The sequence below is a fragment of the Pseudophryne corroboree genome, chromosome 2 (assembly GCF_028390025.1).
Source record: "Pseudophryne corroboree isolate aPseCor3 chromosome 2, aPseCor3.hap2, whole genome shotgun sequence".
Lineage (NCBI taxonomy): Eukaryota > Metazoa > Chordata > Amphibia > Anura > Myobatrachidae > Pseudophryne > Pseudophryne corroboree.
The window spans coordinates 7190150-7215764 of NC_086445.1; the positions used below are offsets into that span (position 1 = coordinate 7190150).

General features: G+C 47.7%; 1 protein-coding gene across 1 annotated transcript in view; it reads left to right on the top strand.

The window, feature by feature from the left end:
- LOC134988793 (transient receptor potential cation channel subfamily M member 2-like) overlaps window positions 1-25615 on the top strand; it is a 734670-nt gene that overhangs the window by 348030 nt on the left and 361025 nt on the right. The window contains exons 13-15 of the mRNA XM_063950575.1: window positions 10007-10135; window positions 11176-11305; window positions 11396-11541. Coding sequence (XP_063806645.1) covers window positions 10007-10135; window positions 11176-11305; window positions 11396-11541 — 405 coding nt within the window. The remainder of the gene's footprint in view (window positions 1-10006; window positions 10136-11175; window positions 11306-11395; window positions 11542-25615) is intronic.

The window sequence follows — 25615 nt, forward strand, 5'->3', positions numbered from 1 at the left end:
TACAGGGGGGAACCCCCGGTGGGCCACCCTGCCCAGAGTTTCACCTCTAGGGATCAGGTCCAGACTGTGTACTTACATTATACATATGTTACCCTGTAATGTACAGGACTATGATGTGCTCTCTACAGAGCATCGCTGGTATTAATCTGGTACATTACTCTGCTTGCACTAGTAATATTTACTAAATTATTTAGTCTAAATATATTTTACAAGGGGCCAGACCATTCACTCCCTAATGGTTAGCCAAGCCTCTGTGGTAGCTGGCCACACCCCCTCCAGACACTGACCACACCCCTAAGCATGGGCACCTACCACTGCCCTCCCCTGGTGGGACCCACATGCACCAGTCCGATACTGACAACATCCATATACAGTACTTTATATAGATAATATGTAAATGGGTGTGAGGGAATAGGTGTGAGGGAATGGGTGTGAGGGAATGGGTGTGAGGGAATAGGTGTGAGGGAATAGATATGAGGAATAGGTGTGAGGGAATGGGTGTGAGGGAATGGGTGTGAGGGATTGGGTGTGAGGGAATGGGTGTGAGGGAATAGGTGTGAGGGAACAGGTGTGAGGGAACAGGTGTGAGGGAATGGATGTGAGGGAATGGATGTGAGGGAATGGGTGTGAGGGAATGGGTGTGAGGGAATGGGTGTGAGGGAATAGGTGTGAGGGAATAGGTGTGAGGTAATAGGTGTGAGGGAATGGGTGTGAGGGAATGGGTGTGAGGAAATAGGTGTGAGGGAATGGGTGTGAGGGAATGGGTGTGAGGGAATGGGTGTGAGGGAATGGGTGTGAGGGAATAAGTGTGAGGGAATAAGTGTGAGGGGGAACGGGTGTGAGGGAACGGGTGTGAGGGAATGGGTGTGAGGGAATGGGTGTGAGGGAATGGGTATGAGGGAATGGGTGTGAGGGAATAGGTGTGAGGGAATAGGTGTGAGGAATGGGTGTGAGGGAATGGGTGTGAGGAATAGGTGTGAGGGAATGGGTGTGAGGGAACAGGTGTGAGGGAATGGGTGTGAGGGAATGGGTGTGAGGGAATGGGTGTGAGGGAATAGGTGTGAGGGAATAGGTGTGAGGGAATAGGTGTAAGGGAATGGGTGTGAGGGAATGGGTGTGAGGGAATGGGTGTGAGGGAATGGGTGTGAGGGAATAGGTGTGAGGGAACAGGTGTGAGGAATGGGTGTGAGGGAATGGGTGTGAGGGAACAGGTGTGAGGGAACAGGTGTGAGGGAATGGATGTGAGGGAATGGGTGTGAGGGAATGGGTGTGAGGGAATGGGTGTGAGGGAATGGGTGTGAGGGAATAGGTGTGAGGGAATAGGTGTGAGGGAATAGGTGTAAGGGAATGGGTGTGAGGAAATAGGTGTGAAGGAATGGGTGTGAGGAAATGGGGGAATGGGTGTGAGGAAATGGGGGAATGGGTGTGAGGGAATGGGTGTGAGGGAATGGGTGTGAGGGAATAGGTGTGAGGGAATAGGTGTGAGGGAATGGGTGTGAGGGAATGGGTGTGAGGAAAATAGGTGTGAGGGAATGGGTGTGAGGGAATGGGTGTGAGGGAATGGGTGTGAGGGAATGGGTGTGAGGGAATGGGTGTGAGGGAATAAGTGTGAGGGAATAAGTGTGAGGGGGAACGGGTGTGAGGGAACGGGTGTGAGGGAACGGGTGTGAGGGAATGGGTGTGGGGTGTGAGGGAATGGGTGTGAGGGAATGGGTGTGAGGGAATGGATGTGAGGGAATGATGGATGTGAGGGAATGGGTGTGAGGGAATGGGTGTGAGGGAATGGGTGTGAGGGAATGGGTGTGAGGGAATAAGTGTGAGGGAATAAGTGTGAGGGGGAACGGGTGTGAGGGGGAACGGGTGTGAGGGAACGGGTGTGAGGGAACGGGTGTGAGGGAATGGGTGTGAGGGAATAAGTGTGAGGGAATAAGTGTGAGGGGGAACGGGTGTGAGGGAACGGGTGTGAGGGAACGGGTGTGAGGGAATGGGTGTGAGGGAATAAGTGTGAGGGAATGGATGTGAGGGAATGGGTGTGAGGGAATGGGTGTGAGGGAATGGGTGTAATGGATGTGAGGGAATGGGTGTGAGGGAATGGGTGTGAGGGAATGGGTGTGATGGAATAAGTGTGAGGGAATGGGTGTGAGGGAATGGATGTGAGGGAATGGGTGTGAGGGAATGGGTGTGAGGGAATAGGTGTGAGGGAATGGGTGTGAGGGTAGGTGTGAGGGAATGGGTGTGGGGGAATGGGTGTGATGGAATAAGTGTGAGGGAATGGGTGTGAGGGAATGGGTGTGAGGGAATGGGTGTGAGGGAATAGGTGTGAGGAAATAGGTGTGAGGGTGTGAGGAATAGGTGTGAGGGAATGGGTGTGAGGGAATAGGTGTGAGGGAATAGGTGTGAGGGAATAGGTGTGAGGGAATAGGTGTGAGGGAATGGGTGTGAGGGAATAGGTGTCACAACTGAGGGCCTGAGCTGACGGGAGGCAGCCTCAGTTGTAGGGGCTGAGATGTACCGGAACCTGGGAGGTTGTATCAGACCCCTGGACATGTAAGTAACATGAATAATAACTGCCCGAAGGCGTGACCACGACAACTTAGATAAAAGTCAATGATGTTTATTATGACAACTCCGCATCACAGCAGCAATAAAAGAAAACGTAAAAGTCAGCAAAGAATAAATACAGTTCCTGAGTACTACAGCATGGCAGGAGCCACAGGGCACTGGTAGTGTGAGATAGTTCTTATGATCTTCTAGATGGAAAGTCCTTACCAGGCCCGGCTGTAGCAATGGAGATAACCCAGGATTATACCAGCTGGTGTTCCAGGAAGAGCTGGGTTGCTGAAGGTAAAACAGCTGCTGTGGATACTGGCTGGAACCAGACTGTTGTTAGCACGGAGTGGATACTGGCTGGAACCAGTTAAATAATAAATGAACTTTGGGAGCGATGAAATGTGAACTGAAATGTAGAACTTGAGAGCGGAGAAATAATAATTCCGGTGGAGAGTGGTAAAGTGTAGAAAGGACACCGGCCCTTTAAGGGAAGCTGTACTCTGCTGGAAGCTGAGGCTGGAAGCAGGTAGTGTTGTAGCTGGAAACAGATGAATCCACAATGGATTGGAGAGTCAGGCTACACCGCAGGTGGAATGCTGGTGCGGGTCTCTATGGTGGAAGTCTTGAGACAGGAGCTGGAACCTGGAAGACAATCATAGAAGAGAGACAAACAGGAACTAGGTTTGACAACCAAAGCACTGACGTCTTCCTTGCTCAGGTACAGCTTACTTATACCTGCAGCAAGGAAGGGGTTGGCTAGGCAATTATGCAAATCAACAACACAGACAGCAGATTGGTGGAAATGATCAGATGACAGAATCCAAGATGGCTGCGCCCATGCAGACACTTGGAGGGAAGTTTGGTTTGTAATCCATGTGGTCTGGGAAACAGTAATGGCGGCGCCGGCCACCGGAGACAGGAGACGCCAGGCTGATAGATGCACATTTAACCACGCGGGCACAGCGGAGGCCGCGGCTGATGAAAAGACCACTCTGTATGTGGAAACTCAGGAACAGCGGAATCCGGTCCTGGAACGCTGAGCCCACCTTAGGAGGCATCTGAAGGGTAAGTAATGGCGTCCAGATACCCGGATCGTGACAGCACCCCCCCCTTTAGGAGTGGCCCCAGGACACTTCTTAGGCTTTAAAGGAAACTTTGCGTGGAAATTTCGGACCAAGGCAGGAGCATGGACGTCAGAGGCATTGGTCCAAGAGCGTTCTTCCGGACCATAGCCCTTCCAGTCAATGAGATACTGAAGTTGACCGTAACGGTGACGTGAGTCCAGGATCTTGGCCACTTCATACTCAACGCCTCGTTGAGTTTGGACTTTCGGAGTTGGTGGAAGTGAGGAATGAAACCGATTCAAGATTAGCGGTTTCAACAGGGAAACATGGAATGTCCTGGGTATTTTTAAGAAGGGAGGTAACTGGAGTCTGTAAGCAACAGGATTGATGACTTGATCAATTTTGAAAGGACCGATGTAGCGAGGTGCAAACTTCATACTGGGAACTCTTAACCTCAAATTCTTCGTGGATAACCATACCCGATCACCCACCTTGAGAGCAGGAACTGCTCGACGCTTCTTATCCGCAAACTTCTTGTACCTGAACGATGCCTTGAGCAGAGCTGATCGTACGCTCTTCCAGATATTGGCAAACTGATGCAAGGTGATATCCACTGCGGGAACAGAAGTTGCTGGAAGCGGTTGGAACTCAGGGACTTTAGGGTGGAATCCAAAGTTGGTGAAGAATGGTGTTGAAGAAGATGAAGAATGATACTGGTTGTTATGACAGAACTCGGCCCAGGGAAGTAATTGAACCCAGTCATCTTGAGAGGAGGACACATAGATGCGGAGGAAGGCCTCCAAGTCCTGATTCACCCTCTCAGTTTGACCATTGGTCTGAGGATGGTAAGCCGTGGAAAACTTTAACTTGACTTGGAGGACTTGACATAAACTTCGCCAGAATTTGGCTGTGAATTGAACTCCTCGATCTGAGATAATTTCTTCTGGAAGACCGTGGAGTCGGAAGATCTCTTGTATGAATACTTGAGCCAACTTGGAAGCTGACGGAAGACCGGTGAGAGGAATGAAGTGTGCCATCTTGGTGAACCGGTCAACTACCACCCAGATGGTATTGAACTTGTTGCACATGGGCAAATCTGTAATAAAATCCATCGACAAATGGGTCCATGGTCGACGGGGAACAGATAGTGGAACCAGTTGCCCCGCAGGCGACTGGCGGGATACTTTATGTTGAGCACACTTTGGGCAAGATGCAATAAACTCCAAAACGTCTTTTTTCAGAGTTGGCCACCAATAGGACCTAGAGATAAACTCCAGGGTTTTTTGGATACCTGTATGTCCGGCAAAACGGGAAGCATGGGCCCAATGCATGAGCTTCTTCCTTAGTGTCGGCTTCACAAAACTTTTCCCTGATGGGGGCGTAGAGTCCATCCCTACCGTGGAGAATGCCAACGGATTTATAATAGGATGCTTGTCTGAAGACTCTGACTCATTTTCTTGCTCCCATGAGCGGGAAAGGGCATCGGCCTTGCGATTCTGAGAGCCCGGACAGAACTGGAGTTTAAAGTCGAACCTGGAAAAGAAAAGTGCCCATCTGGCCTGACGAGGGTTGAGACATTGTGCGCCTTTTAGATATAGAAGGTTCTTGTGGTCTGTAAGGATGGTGATTGAATGAGAAGCTCCCTCCAACAGATATCTCCACTCCTCTAGAGCGAGCTTGATGGCTAGCAACTCCTGGTCGCCAATGGCATAGTTGCGCTCCGCTGGGGAGAACTTCCGTGAGAAGAAACTGCAAGGATGTAAATGACCATCTTTAGCCCTCTGAGATAACACCGCTCCTACTCCAACGGAGGAGGCATCCACCTCTAAGATGAAAGGAGAGTCGATGTCAGGCTGTTTCAGGACAGGTGCAGAGATGAACCTCTGTTTTAAAAGATGAAAAGCTTGCATGGCTTCTTCAGACCACTTGGACGGGTTAGCACCCTTCTTGGTGAAAGCAGTAATAGGCGCCACAATGGTGGAAAAGTCTCGTATAAACTTTCGGTAATAATTGGCGAACCCTAAGAACCTCTGGACCCCTTTGAGGGTTAAGGGTACCGGCCAATTCTGGATTGCTTGTAGTTTCTCAGGATCCATCTCTAGTCCGGAACCGGACACAATGTACCCTAGAAACGGAATGGACTTGACTTCAAAGACGCATTTCTCTAATTTGCAGTAGAGATGATTGACACGGAGACGGGACAGAACCTCCTTTACCCAGAAACGATGTTCCTCTAAATCGTTGGCAAAAATGAGGATATCATCTAGATAGACCACGACATGACGGTATAGAATGTCTCTGAAGATCTCATTGACGAAATGCTGGAAGACAGCTGGAGCATTGCTCAATCCGAAGGGCATGACGAGGTACTCATAATGTCCGTCACGGGTGTTAAATGCGGTCTTCCACTCGTCACCCTCACGGATCCGGATGAGATTGTATGCACCTCTCAGGTCCAGCTTTGTAAAGATGGTAGCTCCGCTAACTCTGTCAAAGAGCTCAGTAATCAGGGGTAAAGGATAGCGGTTCTTGATGGTAATGTCGTTCAAACCTCTGTAGTCGATGCACGGCCGCAGACCACCATCTTTCTTCTTTACAAAAAAGAAGCCTGCACCGGCTGGAGAAGAAGAAGGTCGAATGAACCCCTTTGCTAGGTTCTCTTTAATGTATTCCTCCATAGAATGTGTCTCGGGGAGAGACAACGGATAAGTTCGGCCTCGAGGTGGAACCTTCCCTGGAACGAGATCAATCGGGCAGTCCCATTCTCTATGAGGAGGAAGGATATCAGCAGAAGCTTTACTGAACACATCCGTGAAATCTTGATATGGAGGAGGTGGAACATCAGACGACCTGGGGGAGGAAGAACAGACAGGCAACACTTTAAACAAACATGTCTTAGTACAGGAGGAACCCCATGCCAGGATTTGCGTAGTCGTCCAATCAATTGTAGGATTGTGAAGACGGAGCCATGGAAGGCCCAGGACCACAGGATGTGTGGCTCTTGGAATCACTAAAAATGAAATAAGTTCGGAATGAAGAACTCCCACTCTCAGACGAACTGGTAGAGTCCTTAGAGAAATAACTGTATCAAAAATTTTACTGCCATCCACAGCAGTTAAGGAAAAGAACGAAGGAAGTCTCTCGGTGGGTAGGGACCACCGTTTAACATAGGCTTCAGTAATAAAGTTCCCAGCTGCTCCGGAATCCAGGAGGGCAATGACGTTCTGATAACGTTGAGCAACTTGAAGCGAGACTGGGAGGTTACAATCTTGAGGAGATGGAGAGGAGATCATTACTCCTAGCCGGCCCTCTCCTTGGCGAGCTAGGATTTGGAGTTTCCCGGACGTTTGGGACAGGCATTAATGGTGTGAGACGGAGCTGCACAATACAGACAGAGAAACTCGGAGAGACGTCTTCGGCGCTCAGCAGGAGTTAAACGGGAACGGCCAATTTGCATGGGTTCATCTGTAGTTGGTGACAGTTGGCGAGGAGGAGGAGTAGAAGATTTTGGAGCAGATGATCTTCCACGCTCAGTTGCTCTCTCTCTGAAACGCAAGTCAACTTTCGTACAAAGTGAGATTAGCTCATCTAACTTGAAGGGTAAGTCTCTGGTAGCTAACTCATCTTTAATACGCTCGGATAAACCATGCCAGAATGCAGCATACAGGGCCTCGTCGTTCCATGCCAGTTCGGATGCCAGGATCTGGAACTGTATAAGATATTGTCCTACAGTACGTGATTCCTGGCGTAAACGGAGAATCTCAGACGAAGCTGAAGTTACCCGGCCTGGCTCGTCGAAGATGCGCCTGAATGTTGACACAAATGCAGTGTAAGAAGATAGCAGGGTGTCGGACCTCTCCCATAACGGTGATGCCCAATCAAGGGCTGAGCCACTGAGAAGAGAAATAATGTAGGCAATTTTTGTACGGTCACTGGGAAAATTGCCAGGTTGTAGCTCAAACTGAATCTCACACTGGTTGAGAAATCCCCTGCAGAATCTTGGAGATCCGTCAAATTTTGCTGGCGTTGGAAGATGAAGACGTGGAGCAGAAATGGGTAAGGTGGGTGGGGTTATAGCTGGAGTCACTGTGGTTGACGCACCAGACGCGCCTGATCCACGGAGAGTTGTCTGAATCCCATCCAGCCGAGTAGAGAGATCCTGGAGACAGCGGATGATGTGGCCCTGTGCAGCCTCCTGATGTTCTAGTCGGGCTGCCAGTTCTTGCATCGGCCTGGCCGCTTGATCCTGGTCTCCGGCTGGATTCATTAGGTCAGTGCTTACTGTCACAACTGAGGGCCTGAGCTGACGGGAGGCAGCCTCAGTTGTAGGGGCTGAGATGTACCGGAACCTGGGAGGTTGTATCAGACCCCTGGACATGTAAGTAACATGAATAATAACTGCCCGAAGGCGTGACCACGACAACTTAGATAAAAGTCAATGATGTTTATTATGACAACTCCGCATCACAGCAGCAATAAAAGAAAACGTAAAAGTCAGCAAAGAATAAATACAGTTCCTGAGTACTACAGCATGGCAGGAGCCACAGGGCACTGGTAGTGTGAGATAGTTCTTATGATCTTCTAGATGGAAAGTCCTTACCAGGCCCGGCTGTAGCAATGGAGATAACCCAGGATTATACCAGCTGGTGTTCCAGGAAGAGCTGGGTTGCTGAAGGTAAAACAGCTGCTGTGGATACTGGCTGGAACCAGACTGTTGTTAGCACGGAGTGGATACTGGCTGGAACCAGTTAAATAATAAATGAACTTTGGGAGCGATGAAATGTGAACTGAAATGTAGAACTTGAGAGCGGAGAAATAATAATTCCGGTGGAGAGTGGTAAAGTGTAGAAAGGACACCGGCCCTTTAAGGGAAGCTGTACTCTGCTGGAAGCTGAGGCTGGAAGCAGGTAGTGTTGTAGCTGGAAACAGATGAATCCACAATGGATTGGAGAGTCAGGCTACACCGCAGGTGGAATGCTGGTGCGGGTCTCTATGGTGGAAGTCTTGAGACAGGAGCTGGAACCTGGAAGACAATCATAGAAGAGAGACAAACAGGAACTAGGTTTGACAACCAAAGCACTGACGTCTTCCTTGCTCAGGTACAGCTTACTTATACCTGCAGCAAGGAAGGGGTTGGCTAGGCAATTATGCAAATCAACAACACAGACAGCAGATTGGTGGAAATGATCAGATGACAGAATCCAAGATGGCTGCGCCCATGCAGACACTTGGAGGGAAGTTTGGTTTGTAATCCATGTGGTCTGGGAAACAGTAATGGCGGCGCCGGCCACCGGAGACAGGAGACGCCAGGCTGATAGATGCACATTTAACCACGCGGGCACAGCGGAGGCCGCGGCTGATGAAAAGACCACTCTGTATGTGGAAACTCAGGAACAGCGGAATCCGGTCCTGGAACGCTGAGCCCGCCTTAGGAGGCATCTGAAGGGTAAGTAATGGCGTCCAGATACCCGGATCGTGACAATAGGTGTGAGGGAATAGGTGTGAGGGAATGGGTGTGAGGGAATAGATGTGAGGGAATAAGTGTGAGGGAATAAGTGTGAGGGGGAACGGGTGTGAGGGAACGGGTGTGAGGGAACGGGTGTGAGGGAATGGGTGTGAGGGAATGGGTGTGAGGGAATAAGTGTGAGGGAACGGGTGTGAGGGAACGGGTGTGAGGGAACGGGTGTGAGGGAATGGGTGTGGGGGAATGGGTGTGATGGAATAAGTGTGAGGGAATGGGTGTGAGGGAATAGGTGTGAGGAAATAGGTGTGAGGGAATAGGTGTGAGGAATAGGTGTGAGGGAATGGGTGTGAGGGAATAGGTGTGAGGGAATAGGTGTGAGGGAATAGGTGTGAGGGAATGGGTGTGGGGGAATGGGTGTGAGGGAATGGGTGTGAGGGAATGGGTGTGGGGGAATGGGTGTGAGGGAATGGGTGTGAGGGAATGGGTGTGAGGGAATGGGTGTGAGGGAATAGGTGTGAGGAAATAGGTGTGAGGGAATAGGTGTGAGGAATAGGTGTGAGGGAATGGGTGTGAGGGAATAGGTGTGAGGGAATAGGTGTGAGGGAATAGGTGTGAGGAAATGGGTGTGGGGGAATGGGTGTGGGGGAATGGTGTGAGGGAATAGGTGTGAGGGAATGGGTGTGGGGGAATGGGTGTGAGGAAATGGGGGAATGGGTGTGAGGGAATGGGTGTGGGGGAATGGGTGTGAGGGAATGGGTGTGAGGGAATGGCTGTGAGGGAATAGGTGTGAGGGAATAGGTGTGAGGACCGCTGATCTTATGTGGTGAAGAGTATGCACAGAGAGCCAGGATCCTGAGCCGTGAGACATTATTACTGCTGGGTCTTGGAATCCTCGTAGTGACTGTCACCGATTATGTTACATTTTCAGATGAATGGAAAGGTGGATGTAATGAAGGAATTTCAAGACACACAACATCTGGAACACCCTGTACGTGATCTGCTCATCTGGTGTGTTCTCCAACATCGGGCGGAACTTTCCGAGATCTTCTGGAACCTGGTACTAAGATCTCCAATTACACCCACGTTATAATTCATCTCATGGCCCTTCTTCTAGAACCTACAGAACCTCCTACTCTTCTCATCTGCACATATAGTAAAGCTATAAGGGTTGTGTCGGTACTTAGGATACATTAGAAATATACTTCTATGTACAAGAAAAGAATCTGTCTGTTGTTCTGCAATCACACAATTCACAAATCACTATTATATATCTCAGTGACCTTGAAGATAACGGAGGTACGTATGATCTCGATGTGACATCAGGGAGAGGAGCAATAAGACAAAACTGGCAAACGTTTAGGGATGCAGGTATGGATCTCAGGACCAGCTGCTTCTCCCAAGGGCAGCGTCACGTGGCTTGCTCACCAGTTAGTAGCCCCAAGCATCTTTTTGTATTAATCCTGGAAGGAAAATCTGCAAATATTGGGGGTAATTCTGAGTTGATCGCAACAGGAACTTTGTTAGCATTTGGGCAAAACCATGTGCACTGCAGGGGGGGGGGCAGATATAACATGTGCAGAGAGAGTTAGATTTGGGTGTGGTGTGTTCAATCTAAAATCTAAATTGCAATGTAAAAATAAAGCAGCCAGTATTTACCCTGCACAGAAACAATATAACCCACCCAAATCTAACTCTCTCTGCACATGTTACATCTGCCTCCCCTGCAGTGCACATGGTTTTACCCAACTGCTAACAAAGTTCCTGCTGCGATCAACTCAGAATTACCCCCAATGTTTACAAAGAAATGTAGTGATCAGTGTGTACAATATAAAACATGCATTACAATATTAGATGGCACTACTGTCTTCGTAACACAGGCAAACACTAGTTGCACAAAAAGGGCCATGTTCTATAAGTTCAATTTTATATTAGCTGGTTGCAAAGTATACATGAAAATTCATTATACAAATACACATCATTGAATTAAAAACATAAAAATGGTGAAATATGACAAACACGATGATTCCTCCAGGTTGGTGCTCCAGGTTTGGGGTGATCATGTGATGTGTGCAGTAAGTTGTCCTCTGTTCCCTGCAGACACAGGACAGTGTAGCTGGGGCCCTAATGTGCACTCAGATCCTGAAAGCCCTGGCCAAAGAGGAGGATGACAGCGCAAACACGGAGGAAATGACAGCGCTGGCTGATGTATACGAGGGGCGCGCTGTGGGTAAGATAATTACTATGTGACTTCCCATCTAGCTCTTTTACTTTCTTTCCTTCCACCCTGTTCTGACGCATCTTCTGTGTCCTTGGTTAGGAGTTTTCTCTGAATGTTATTCTAATGACGAGAAACGAGCTGAAAATCTCCTGCTCCACGTTTCTCCCAAATGGGGAAAAACCAACATCCTAGAACTTGCAGAGGAGTCTCAAGCTCAGATCTTCATGTCTCATGCAGGGGTTCAGGTTTGTATATTTCTTTCTTTATCTTATTTTTAAAACATTCCGTTTAATTTAAAACCTTACCCACTACTGAATGATAATCACTCAAAGGATGTCTGTCAAACTCAACCTTACCACTTGACTGACATCTCTGGATGCACTCATCTTCAATTATAGGGTTGCAGTAACTACAAGATACAGTTTTCCTCAGACAATAGCCTATCACGTTATGTCCGAACTCCGTAACTACTGGACCTCTGATTTTATTCTGGCTTTAAACAAAGTGATAGGCTGATCCTGGGATCCTATCAAGACATCACTATTTCTCCATAACCAGTTCCAGTCCCATGCTTGACTCCTCAGGAACCCTCACAAAAATAAAATGTCCTGGAAAAAATGTTTGTCAACAGAAAAAAAAAGATAGACCAAAACAAATCTTGCTTATAGAAAATCCATTACAATGACTGGTCTTTTTGAAATCCTTTAGTACGCTCGGGTAGTGTTCAACAGTGCCGCCTCTCGGTCTTCACGGAACAGACTCTCTGGTGATACTTCTGCGATTTCACTCCCTTTACGAGTTCCTTCTGGACTAGCGACTTTCTTGTAATGGGAAGCTTGGTCCCAAGTCTCTCTCTCGGCTACTTTCACTGAAATTGTGCTGTCAACAAAACTTTGTATGGTCCTTCCCACCTGTCTATTAGGCAACCTGAGCGTAAGAACAATCACACAGTCTCTTGGTTCACAATCAAGACGGTTAGTATTTGGCATACCAGCAATCAACAGTTTCAAGTTCTTTTGCGAAGTTCTCAAATGCTGGCTCATCTCGATAAGGTACTGTACTGTCACCTCATTGGTGGATTTCAAATCATGGTTGTGAGGATACGGATTCTCAGATCACTCAGGTAAACAGTTTAGTAAAGTGGCAACTGCCCTTTATTGTAAATATACACACACAGTACACAATAACATTAACAACTGCAAGCCAGGATGGTATCTTACTTACTAAGTCCCCACAGTAGTATAGGATTACAGTCTTCTGATGTTACATGCCAGCAGTAGTTCTGTGTCTCCTGGTCTGGACTACCAGCTCACACAGCGTCCTGCGCCACGGATTTTCGACACTGACAGCACTGCAATGCCTAGTCAGCGTCTGTACGTCAGAAGTACATCCACCACCATCTCCTCCTGAATAAAACTTTTGACATGCGTTAGTACATAGTATAGGTTACATTTCTTTTATATATATATACCATATTTTTCTTTTTTCAGTTTCTATAGCTTGTATACTGGCTGTAACTGCTTCCCCATCCACATATGGCGGTGGTGGTGTACCTGCTTTCCCTTTTTTCTTACTTCTCCCTATTGCTATGAATTCCAACAGTTACAGTATTATGTGTTCGTTCTTATCTTATATGACTTTGGTCAAACATATTTGTTTTCATACTACCTGCAATACCTCAGGATCAAAACCACCAATCACTGGAAATTGTATTTCACTCATTCATTGTCATTTTTACCCAATCATTACCATAAATCAATGCGTACTTACTCTTCCGCATTACCTTCAGACCCTCTAGGCCCTTCACCAACCTGACCCATGGTTGGGTCACTCATATTTCACAGAGACGATTTCACAAGGCTACGTTCCTACCACCTTCAACCCAGCAGACTTTTTGGGTCTGTCTTGCTCCTGATCTCTACGTAGCACGGTCTCCCTGCGTGAACCTCTATTTCCCATTGTGATGAGATAAGATGTTCACTGTCAGCAGAGCCGGTGGGTGATTTTCCGAGGACTCCCAAAGACTCCTTCCTCAGTAGGCACAGCTAGTTCGACAACTAAGCGAACAGTGCACGCTACGAGGGAATTGTAATTCTTAATCACGTCTGTATCGCACCTATGTGAGGACCAATCGGAAAGCACAAGGACACTTGTTCTCCTTGTACCCTGCGATTGGGGGAACTGTATGAACTCGGCAGACCCTTTGGGTCTGCTTTGTTCTGGAACTAGTGTCTCTTAACAAACACTATCGATTTGGGAGACAATTTAACTAGGCTATGCCCCCTGCACCTGGCTAATCGGTTTCAAATGGGCTACGTTTCCAACACCCTCATCCTAAACCTCACTATCGCTTCTTAACTAGCGTCACTTCACTACAGCTTCTTAACTAGCGTCACTTCACTACAGCTTCTTAACTAGCGTCACTTCACTACAGCTTCTTAACTAGCGTCACTTCACTACAGCTTCTTAACTAGCGTCACTTCACTACTGTTTCTTAACTAGCGTCACTTCACTACAGCTTCTTAACTAGCGTCACTTCACTACAGCTTCTTAACTAGCGTCACTTCACTACTGTTTCTTAACTAGCGTCGCCTCTTAACCAGCTTTTAATGAAGAGTGAATGTAAATGTGAGTCCCAAACTAAACCTTCTACCATTACCTTTCAATCTTCACACAAACAATATTTTTCAGTACAGAAAAGGAATAATTTACCAGTGATCAGCAGCTTCCCCACTTCAATTAATTTTTGCTATTAACTATAATTTAAATGCTATGATTCAGATTGGATAGCCATCTTGCAGAACATGCAATGATATAAATATAGATTCATATAATAATAATAATTATTATTTTTATTATATATACACATATACTGAATGTAGCTTCCATAGCAGCCTAATTTGCATCTCAATAGATGTCCACATACTCTTGTTCCAGAGTAGTTGAACAAAGTCATTAACATTTCAATTGCCTAGCTCATGTAAAAGACAAAGAGTTTCACCTTAAACAATAAGCCTGTGTCTACAAGTACACACTCATTATCTCCAGCTCTGAGGCAAAACACAGTATATATATATATATATATATATATATACACACACACAAATAGAAAGTTCAGCACTCACCATAGCAAGCTCACTTATCCTCACAACATCAATAAATAAATAAATAATTTTTGAGACTCTGTGATAGTGTAGGACCTGCATGAAGATGGGGTACCTTGGTGAGCGGTTTGCAGGCTTCCGTGCATTGGCCAATTCACTAACTAAACCCCCATCATTTATTTATTGATGTTGTGAGGATAAGTGAGCTTGCTATGGTGAGTGCTGAACTTTCTGTTTGTATATATTTGAGTTGGTGGCCATGGGCTGCATGCACCCCACCCTATGAGTGGTGAGTGCTGATATTGCACCCCGCTTCTGGGGTGGCGAGTGCTGTGGTTTCCTAGATTTGTTTGTGTATATATATATATATATATATAGATATATATATATATATATATATAGATAGATATTTATTATTTACTTGTGACAAAGGTAATAGATTGTTTAGCAGTGGCTTATTGTGGTGTTTAATTCAGGAACAGCTGAAAGTTAGCTGTTAGCTAAGTGGGTAGGAAGTGACTTTAAGTTATGTTAGTTTTACAATCACTGCAGATTTGTACAGCAGACAGCAGGTAATATTTGCTATTCATTACTGTAACTTGCACTAGACCTAAAATGGCCACTGATCTTCCCTGTTAGGGTCTCCTGCTCTGTGCTGCCACGTCGTCATGGCAACCGGGAGACAAGTGCTAGCGGAGTAACCTGAGCGTAGCTGATACTCCGGTTCGGGTCTTTTGCTGTGCAGTGGTTACAGGCTCTGTTTTTGTGCTCACAGTCTGTGAGGTCTGAGTGGGGCGTGGACAGCACCTGCTATATAAACCCTCTTCTCAGGTTAGGCAGATGCTGCTGAATCTTTGTTGGTTAGTCAGTTCCTGAAAGCTAGCTAGTACTGTGTAAACTTTGTATTTGTTTGTTGCTTACTGCAAATAGGCCTTGGGATTTGGTATTACACTCTGCCAATCCAGACCTAGCAGTAAGACTGGAGTCAGTCGTTTAACTTGCTGGGGTTCTTTTACTACTCTGTGAACTTAGCAAGTTTGCGGCTGTATTCTCAGACTTGCCTGCCAAAATCCTTTCTCACTGTGCAAGGTGTTCAGGTGTCAGTTTAGTGGCAGTAAGCTGAACCAGTGCACTGCAAGTGAGGACTAGGATTGTGGAGACTCTCCTTGTGTCTATTATTCCATCTCTGACCAAGGAGTTTACGGCCACACCCGTTGGTAACCCTTTAGGGTTTTGCTGTTGCCCTTAGCAACAGCATTTTGGGTTCTCTACGTATTAAATCACTACATCTCGCTTCTTTCCATCTGAGCATTCCTAATACTAGGGAGACACCCAGTTTCTTAGCCTTTGGGCTTCTCTGTTCACTTTGTGTTTATTTTGTTACCCTATCACCTTCTGTGTATGTAATGTCATATTCCCCAGTCTGTCTGTGAGTTCATTTGTTTTGCATCCCTCACCGTTCAGACACCAGTACATTCCTGCTGGCACTGGTGTGCATAACATATTCAGCAGCCCAATACTCCTGTTGAAATTTTGTGGGAATATGGAGCATACCCCTCAAAATACTTTGCAACAGGTGGTCGATCAGGTGCAGGTCCTGACTCGACAATTTAATGATTTGTCCATTAAAATGCACACCTCGCAGGCCGCTGGCGGAGCTCCCGCAGCAGCAGTACCTTCAGGGGTTAAGGAGCCGAAAGTAAATCTCCCGAATGGTTTTTCTGGAGATCGCTCGCAGTTCTTTTGTTTCAAGGAGAGCTGCAAGCTATATTTCCAGCTTAGGCCTCAGTCTTCTGGGTCGGAGATTCAGCGGGTGGGCATAGTGATTTCCTTGCTACAAGGAGACCCACAGGTCTGGGCATATGGGTTGCAGCCTGACTGTCCGTCGCTTAAAAGTGTTGATGCTTTTTTTACGGCACTGGGCATGTTGTATGATGACCCTGACAAGACGGCCTCAGCCGAGGCTCAGATTTCGATCCTTAAGCAAGGGCGAAGGCCAGTTGAGGTTTATTGTACGGAGTTTCGGAGGTTGGCCCATGATACCCAGTGGAATGACCCAACCCTGAGACACCAGTACCGAAGAGGTCTTTTTAACCAGATAAAAGACCAACTGGTACAATATCCCTTGCCTGTTAGCTTGGATCAGCTCATGCAGTTATCCATTCGGGTGGATAGACGGCTGAGAGAGCGCAGGCTTGAAAGGGAGACCGAGGTTTCCTTCTTTCCCAAGGGAACCTCAGACTCTGAGGAATTTTCCGAGGAGCCTATGCAGATTGGGGCTACCCGCCTCTCCTCGCGTGAGAAGACGCGGAGGAGACAGCAGGGGTTATGTTTGTACTGTGGGAATAAAGGTCATGTGGTAATATCATGCCCAGAAAAGCCGGAAAACTTCAGGGCCTGAGGGTGATGGGAAATATCCTGTCAGGCCAGAAGTCAGAATTTCCCAAGAACACTTTTATCATTCCGGTGACCTTGAAGATCCTCGGTCAAACTGTCAAGACTGAGGCCTTTGTGGACAGTGGGGCCGACGGGGTTTTTATGGACCGCCAATTCGCCCTGAAACACTCTGTTCCCTTAGTACCCTTGGCATCGGAAATTGAGATTTGTGGGTTAAACGGGGAACCATTATCCCAGGGTAAAATTACCTCTTGCACTAGCCAGATTTCTTTGTCTATTGGAGCCACACACTCTGAAAAATTGTCCTTTTATGTGACTGTCTGTACTTTTGCCCCATTGGTGTTGGGGTTACCCTGGTTAAGGGCCCACAATCCTCAATTTGACTGGGTCTCTGGGGAGATTCTTAGTTGGGGTACTGATTGTTTCAGGAGTTGCTTGAGCCTTCCAGTCAGGCTTTCGCAGCTAAGTTTGCCAGGATTGCCAGGATGTTATGCAGATTTTGCGGATGTGTTCTCCAAAAGAGTTGCAGAGGTACTACCTCCCCATCACCCCTATGACTGTGCCATTGATTTGTTACCGAATGCTAAGCTTCCCAAGAGCAGGTTGTACTCCCTGTCACGTCCTGAGACTCAGGCTATGGCAGAGTACTGTTAGGGTCTCCTGCCCTGTGCTGCCACGTCATCATGGCAACCGGGAGACAAGTGCTAGTGGAGTGGCCTGAGCGCAGCTGATACTCCGGTTCGGGTCTTTTGCTGTGCAGTGGTTACAGTCTTTGTGCACGGCAGGGGATCCGGTGCTGGTTTTTGTGCTCACAGTCTGTGAGGTCTGAGTGGGGCATGGACAGCACCTGCTATATAAGGCCTCTTCTCAGGTTAAGCAGATGCTGCTGAATCTTTGTTGGTTAGTCAGTTCCTGAAAGTTAGCCAGTACTGTGTAGCTTTGTATTTGTTGTTGCTTACTGCAAATAGGCCTTGGGGTTTGGTACTACACTCTGCCAATCCAGACCTAGCAGTAAAACTGGAGTCAGTCGTTTAACTTGCTGGGGTTCTTTTACTACTCTGTGAACTTAGCAAGTTTGCGGCTGTATTCTCAGACTTGCCTGCCTAAATCCTTTCTCACTGTGCAAAGGTGTTCAGGTGTCAGTTTAGTGGCAGTAAATTGAACCTGTGCACTGCAAGTGAGGATTAGGATTGTGGAGACTCTCCTTGTGTCTATCATTCCATCTCTGACCAAGGAGTTTACTGCCACACCCGTTGGTAACCCTTTAGGGTTTTGCTGTTGCCCTTAGCAACAGCATTTCGGGTTCTCTACGTATTAAAACACAACGTCTTGCTTTTTCCATCTGAGCATTCCTAATACTAGGGAGACACCCAGTTTCTTAGCCTCTGGGCTTCTCTGTTCACTTTGTGTTTATTTTGTTACCCTATCACCTTCTGTGTATGTGATGTCATATTCCCCAGTCTGTCTGCGAGTTCATTTGTTTTGCATCCCCATCCGTTCAGACACCAGTACATTCCTGCTGGCACTGGTGTGCATAACATATTCAGCAGCCCAATACTCCTGTTGAAATTTTGTGGGAATATGGAGCATACCCCTCAAAATACTTTGCAACAGGTGGTCGATCAGGTGCAGGTCCTGACTCGACAATTTAATGATTTGTCCATTAAAATGCACACCTCGCAGGCCGCTGGCGGAGCTCCCGCAGCAGCAGTACCTTCAGGGGTTAAGGAGCCGAAAGTAAATCTCCCGGATCGTTTTTCTGGAGATCGCTCGCAGTTCTTTTGTTTCAAGGAGAGCTGCAAGCTATACTTCCGGCTTAGGCCTCAGTCTTCTGGGTCGGAGATTCAGCGGGTGTGCATAGTGATTTCCTTGCTACAAGGAGACCCACAGGTCTGGGCATATGGGTTGCAGCCTGACTGTCCGTCGCTTAAAAGTGTTGATGCTTTTTTTATGGCACTGGGCATGTTGTATGATGACCCTGACAAGACGGCCTCAGCCGAGGCTCAGATTTCGATCCTTAAGCAAGGGCGAAGGCCAGTTGAGGTTTACTGTACGGAGTTTCGGAGGTTGGCCCATGATACCCAGTGGAATGACCCAGCCCTGAGACACCAGTACCGAAGAGGTCTTTTTAACCAGATAAAAGACCAACTGGTACAATATCCCTTGCCTGATAGCTTGGATCAGCTCATGCAGTTATCCATCCGGGTGGATAGACGGCTGAGAGAGCGTAGGCTTGAAAGGGAGACCGAGGTTTCCTTCTTTCCCAAGGGAACCTCAGACTCTGAGGAATTTTCCGAGGAGCCTATGCAGATTGGGGCTACCCGCCTCTCCTCGCGTGAGAAGACGCGGAGGAGACAGCAGGGGTTGTGTTTGTACTGTGGGAATAAAGGTCATGTGGTAGTATCATGCCAAGAAAAGCCGGAAAACTTCAGGGCCTGAGGGTGATGGGAAATATCCTGTCAGGCCAGAAGTCAGAATTTCTCAAGAAGACTTTTATCATTCCGGTGACCTTGAAGATCCTCGGTCAAACTGTCAAGACTGAGGCCTTTGTGGACAGTGGGGCCGACGGGGTTTTTATGGACGCCAATTTGCCCTGAAACACTCTGTTCCCTTAGTACCCTTGGCATTGGAAATTGAGATTTGTGGGTTAAACGGGGAACCATTATCCCAAGGTAAAATTACCTCTTGCACTAGCCAGATTTCTTTGTTTATTGGAGCCACACACTCTGAAAAATTGTCCTTTTATGTGACTGTCTGTACTTTTGCCCCATTGGTGTTGGGGTTACCCTGGTTAAGGGCCCACAATCCTCAATTTGACTGGGTCTCTGGGGAGATTCTTAGTTGGGGTACTGATTGTTTCAGGAGTTGCTTGAGCCTTCCAGTCAGGCTCTCGCAGCTAAGTTTGCCAGGATTGCCAGGGTGTTATGCAGATTTTGCGGACGTGTTCTCCAAAAAAGTTGCAGAGGTACTACCTCCCCATCGCCCCTATGACTGTGCCATTGATTTGTTGCCGAATGCTAAGCTTCCCAAGAGCAGGTTGTACTCCCTGTCACGTCCTGAGACTCAGGCTATGGCAGAGTACATTCAGGAGAACTTGGCTAAGGGATTTATCAGACCTTCACAGTTTCCAGTTGGGTCGGGGTTCTTCTTCGTGGGTAAAAAGGACGGTTCATTGCGACCCTGCATCGACTTCAGGGAATTGAACCGTATCACGATTAAAAACTCATACCCACTGCCTCTCATTTCGGTCTTGTTTGACCAGCTTCATACTGCCACCATTTTTTCTAAGATTGACCTACGCGGTGCGTACAATCTAATCCGAATAAGAGAGGGGGATGAATGGAAGACTGCCTTTAATACCCACTCAGGGCATTATGAATATTTGGTGATGCCTTTTGGGCTCTGTAATGCCCCGGCAGTCTTCCAGGACTTCATGAACGATGTGCTCAGGGAATATTTGGATAGATTCTTAGTTGTATACTTAGATGACATCCTAATCTTCTCCCATTCCCTGGAGGAACATCGGAAGCATGTACGCTTAGTCCTCCAGAAACTCAGAGACCACCGGCTTGGGGCGAAGCTGGAGAAGTGCGAATTTGAAGTTCAGCAAATCGCATTTCTAGGATATATTATCTCCCCAGAAGGTTTCCAAATGGAGGGTTCCAAGGTACAGGCAGTCCTGGATTGGGTGCAGCCCACTAGTTTGAAGGCACTTCAGCGTTTTCTGGGCTTTGCGAATTTTTATAGACGATGTATCGCTGGATTTTCGTCTATAGTGGCGCCCTTGGTGGCACTCACTAAGAAAGGGGCGGATGTTGCTCACTGGTCTTGTGAGGCCAAAGCGGTTTTTGCCCGTCTCAAAAGGGCATTTGTCTCGGCCAAGGTGCTGCGACACCCAGATCCAGAGCGTCCTTTTGTGGTGGAGGTGGATGCCTCTGAGATGGGTATTGGGGCAGTGCTCTCTCAGATGGGGGTGTCTGATAATCGCCTTCATCCTTGTGCTTACTTTTCCCGTAAATTTTCGCCTGCCGAGATGAATTATGACGTGGGTAACCGGGAATTGTTGGCTATTAAGGATGCACTCGAGGAGTGGAGACACTGGCTTGAGGGGGCTAAGTTTGTGGTCTCAATTCTCACCGACCATAAGAATTTGGCATATTTAGAGTCAGCGAAGCGCCTCAATGCCAGGCAGGCACGATGGGCTTTGTTTTTTGCTCGCTTTCATTTTTTGATAACATATCGCCCTGGGTCAAAAAACATCAAGGCTAATGCGCTCTCGCGGAGTTTTGCTCCAATCCAGGAGACCACCGAGGAGCCATTGCCCATTGTGTCCCCATCATGTATTAAAGTGGGCATTACCCAGGACCTCTTGTCATTAGTCCTTAGAGCACAGGAGCAGGCTCCTCCAGACCTTCCGGTAGGTCTTTTGTTTGTGCCTCCTAGGTTAAGACAGCGAGTGTTCCTGGAATTCCATGCCAAGAAGTCGGCAGGTCACCCGGGTATTGCCAGAACTCGGGAGTTGCTATCTAGGGCGGTGTGGTGGCCCTCGGTGGCTAGGGATGTGGATCAGTGGGTTCGGGCATGTGACATCTGTGCCCGAAATAAGACTCCTAGGGGGAAATTTACTAAGCTCCCGATTTTGACCGAGATGCCGTTTTTTCATCAAAGTGTCATCTCGGTAATTTACTAAACACTAATCACGGCAGAGATGAGGGCATTCGTAATTTTTGGCAAGTCCAAGTAAAAAATTACGAATGAATACACCATCGGTCAAAACGCGGCTGTTTAAGTATGAATCTCGGTCATTTACTAAGAAGTGCAAAGCAAAAAACAAACAAACACTGCCGTGAAAAATTACAACTCGTAAAAAAGTGCTAAAAAAAAAACAGACCTACTTTTTTTTTCCGTGATTGGATAGGCATGCAGGGATCCATGAGATCCGTGCATGTATATCAGTGGGAAGGGGTGGGAAAGTTGTTATTTTATTAAAAAAAATTGCGTGGGGTCCCCCCTCCTAAGCATAACCAGCCTCGGGCTCTTTGAGCCGATCCTGGTTGCAGAAATATGGGGGGAAAAATGACAGGGGTTCCCCCATATTTAAGCAACCAGCATCGGGCTCTGCGCCTGGTCCTGGTCCCAAAAATACGGGGGACAAAAAGAGTAGGGGTCCCCCGTATTTTTAAAACCAGCACCGGGCTCCACTAGCTGGACAGATAATGCCACAGCCGGGGGTCACTTTTATATAGTGCCCTGCGGCCGTGGCATCAAAAATCCAACTAGTCACTCCTGGCCGGGGTACCCTGGGGGAGTGGGGACCCCTTCAATCAAGGGGTCCCCCACCCCCAGCCACCCAAGGGCCAGGGGTGAAGCCCGAGGCTGTCCCCCCCCATCCAATGGGCTGCGGATGGGGAGGCTGATAGCCTTTGTTGTAAAAGAGAATATATTGTTTTTAGTAGCAGTACTACAAGGCCCAGCAAGCCTCCCCCGCATGCTGGTACTTGGAGAACCACAAGTACCAGCATGCGACGGAAAAACGGGCCCGCTGGTACCTGTAGTACTACTACTAAAAAAATACCCAAAAAAAGACAAGACACACACACCGTGAAAGTATAATTTTATTACATACATACACACATACATACATACTTACCTTATGTTCCCACGCAGGTCGGTCCTCTTCTCCAGTAGAATCCAAGGGGTACCTGTTGAAGAAATTATACTCACGAGATCCAGGGGTCCAGGCTCCTCGGGAAATCCAGGGGTAATCCACGTACTTGCATAAAATAAGAAAACGGAAAGCCGAGCCACGAACTGAAAGGGGCCCCATGTTTTCACATGGGACTCCTTTCCACGAATGCCAGAAACCCACTCTGACTGATGTCTAAGTGGGTTTCTTCAGCCAATCAGGGAGCGCCACGTTGTAGCACTCTCCTGATCGGCTGTGTGCTCCTGTACTGAGTGACAGGCAGCACACGGCAGTGTTACAATGTAGCGCCTATGCGCTACATTGTAACCAATGATGGGAACTTTCTGCTCAGCGGTGACGTCACTTTAGGTCAACCGCAGGGCAGAAAGTTCCCATCATTGGTTACAATGGAGCGCATAGGCGCTACATTGTAACACTGCCGTGTGCTGCCTGTCACTCAGTACAGGAGCACACAGCCGATCAGGAGAGTGCTACAACGTGGCGCTCCCTGATTGGCTGAAGAAACCCACTTAGACATCAGTCAGAGTGGGTTTCTGGCATTCGTGGAAAGGAGTCCCATGTGAAAACATGGGGCCCCTTTCAGTTCGTGGCTCGGCTTTCCGTTTTCTTATTTTATGCAAGTACGTGGATTACCCCTGGATTTCCCGAGGAGCCTGGACCCCTGGATCTCGTGAGTATAATTTCTTCAACAGGTACCCCTTGGATTCTACTGGAGAAGAGGACCGACCTGCGTGGGAACTTAAGGTAAGTATGTATGTATGTGTGTATGTATGTAATAAAATTATACTTTCACGGTGTGTGTGTCTTGTCTTTTTTTGGGTATTTTTTTAGTAGTAGTACTACAGGTACCAGCGGGCCCGTTTTTCCGTCGCATGCTGGTACTTGTGGTTCTCCAAGTACCAGCATGCGGGGGAGGCTTGCTGGGCCTTGTAGTACTGCTACTAAAAACAATATCTTTTCTTTTACAACAAAGGCTATCAGCCTCCCCATCCGCAGCCCATTGGATGGGGGGGGACAGCCTCGGGCTTCACCCCTGGCCCTTGGGTGGCTGGGGGGGGACCCCTTGATTGAAGGGGTCCCCACTCCCCCAGGGTACCCCGGCCAGGAGTGACTAGTTGGATTTTTGATGCCACGGCCGCAGGGCACTATATAAAAGTGACCCCCGGCTGTGGCATTATCTGTCCAGCTAGTGGAGCCCGGTGCTGGTTTTAAAAATACGGGGGACCCCTACTCTTTTTGTCCCCCGTATTTTTGGGACCAGGACCAGGCGCAGAGCCCGATGCTGGTTGCTTAAATATGGGGGAACCCCTGTCATTTTTTTCCACATATTTTTGCAACCAGGATCGGCTCAAAGAGCCCGAGGCTGGTTATGCTTAGGAGGGGGGACCCCACGCATTTTTTTTTATTATTTTACAGTGTTTAATTAAAAAAAAAAAATAAATAAACCCCAGCACGGATCACACAGATCCGGCCGAGATTGATTGTAAAAAAAGTCGGCAGTGTTTTGCTAATCACTGCCGTAAAAATAGAAAAAAAACCACGAATGACATCGACATCGGAACAAAAGAAAAACCCGAATACGACAGCTTAGTAAATTAGTCGTAATCAATTCAAAAAGTTGCAGTTTTACACTTTCGATGTCATTCGTGATTGAACTTTGACCTGAATCTGGAAAATACGAATCTTAGTAAATTTACCCCCTAGGGGGAAATTTACTAAGCTCCCGATTTTGACCGAGATGCCGTTTTTTCATCAAAGTGTCATCTCGGTAATTTACTAAACACTAATCACGGCAGTGATGAGGGCATTCGTAATTTTTTGCAAGTCCAAGTAAAAAATTACGAATGAATACACCATCGGTCAAAACGCGGCTGTTTAAGTATGAATCTCGGTCATTTACTAAGAAGTGCAAAGCAAAAAAAAACAAAACACTGCCGTGAAAAATTACAACTCGTAAAAAAGTGCTAAAAAAAAACAGACCTGCTTTTTTTTTCCGTGATTGGATAGACATGCACGGATCCATGAGATCCGTGCATGTATATCAGTTGGAAGGGGTGGGAAAGTGCTTATTTTTTCAATAAAAATTGCGTGGGGTCCCCCCTCCTAAGCATAACCAGCCTCGGGCTCTTTGAGCCGATCCTGGTTGCAAAAATATGGGGGAAAAAATGACAGGGGTTCCCCCATATTTAAGCAACCAGCATCGGGCTCTGCGCCTGGTCCTGGTCCCAAAAATACGGGGGACAAAAAGAGTAGGGGTCCCCCGTATTTTTAAAACCAGCACCGGGCTCCACTAGCTGGACAGATAATGCCACAGCCGGGGGTCACTTTGATATAGTGCCCTGCGGCCGTGGCATCAAAAATCCAACTAGTCACCCCTGGCCGGGGTACCCTGGGGGAGTGGGGACCCCTTCAATCAAGGGGTCCCCCCCCAGCCACCCAAGGGCCAGGGGTGAAGCCCGAGGCTGTCCCCCCCATCCAATGGGCTGCGGATGGGGAGGCTGATAGCCTTTGTTGTAAAAGAAAATATATTGTTTTTAGTAGCAGTACTACAAGTCCCAGCAAGCCTCCCCCGCATGCTGGTACTTGGAGAACCACAAGTACCAGCATGCGACGGAAAAACGGGCCCGCTGGTACCTGTAGTACTACTACTAAAAAAATACCCCAAAAAAGACAAGACACACACACCGTGAAAGTATAATTTTATTACATACATACACACATACATACATACTTACCTTAAGTTCCCACGCAGGTCGGTCCTCTTCTCCAGTAGAATCCAAGGGGTACCTGTTGAAGAAATTATACTCACGAGATCCAGGGGTCCAGGCTCCTCGGGAAATCCAGGGGTAATCCACGTACTTGAAAAAAAAAAAAAAAACGGTGTCCCGACCACGAACTGAAAGGGGACCCATGTTTGCACATGGGTCACCTTTCCACGAATGCCAGAAACCCACTCTGACTTCTGTCTAAGTGGGTTTCTTCAGCCAATCAGGGAGCGCCACGTTGTAGCACTCTCCTGATCAGCTGTGTGGTCCTGTCCTCACTGACAGGCAGCACACGGCAGTGTTACAATGTAGCGCCTATGCGCTACATTGTAACCAATGCTGGGAA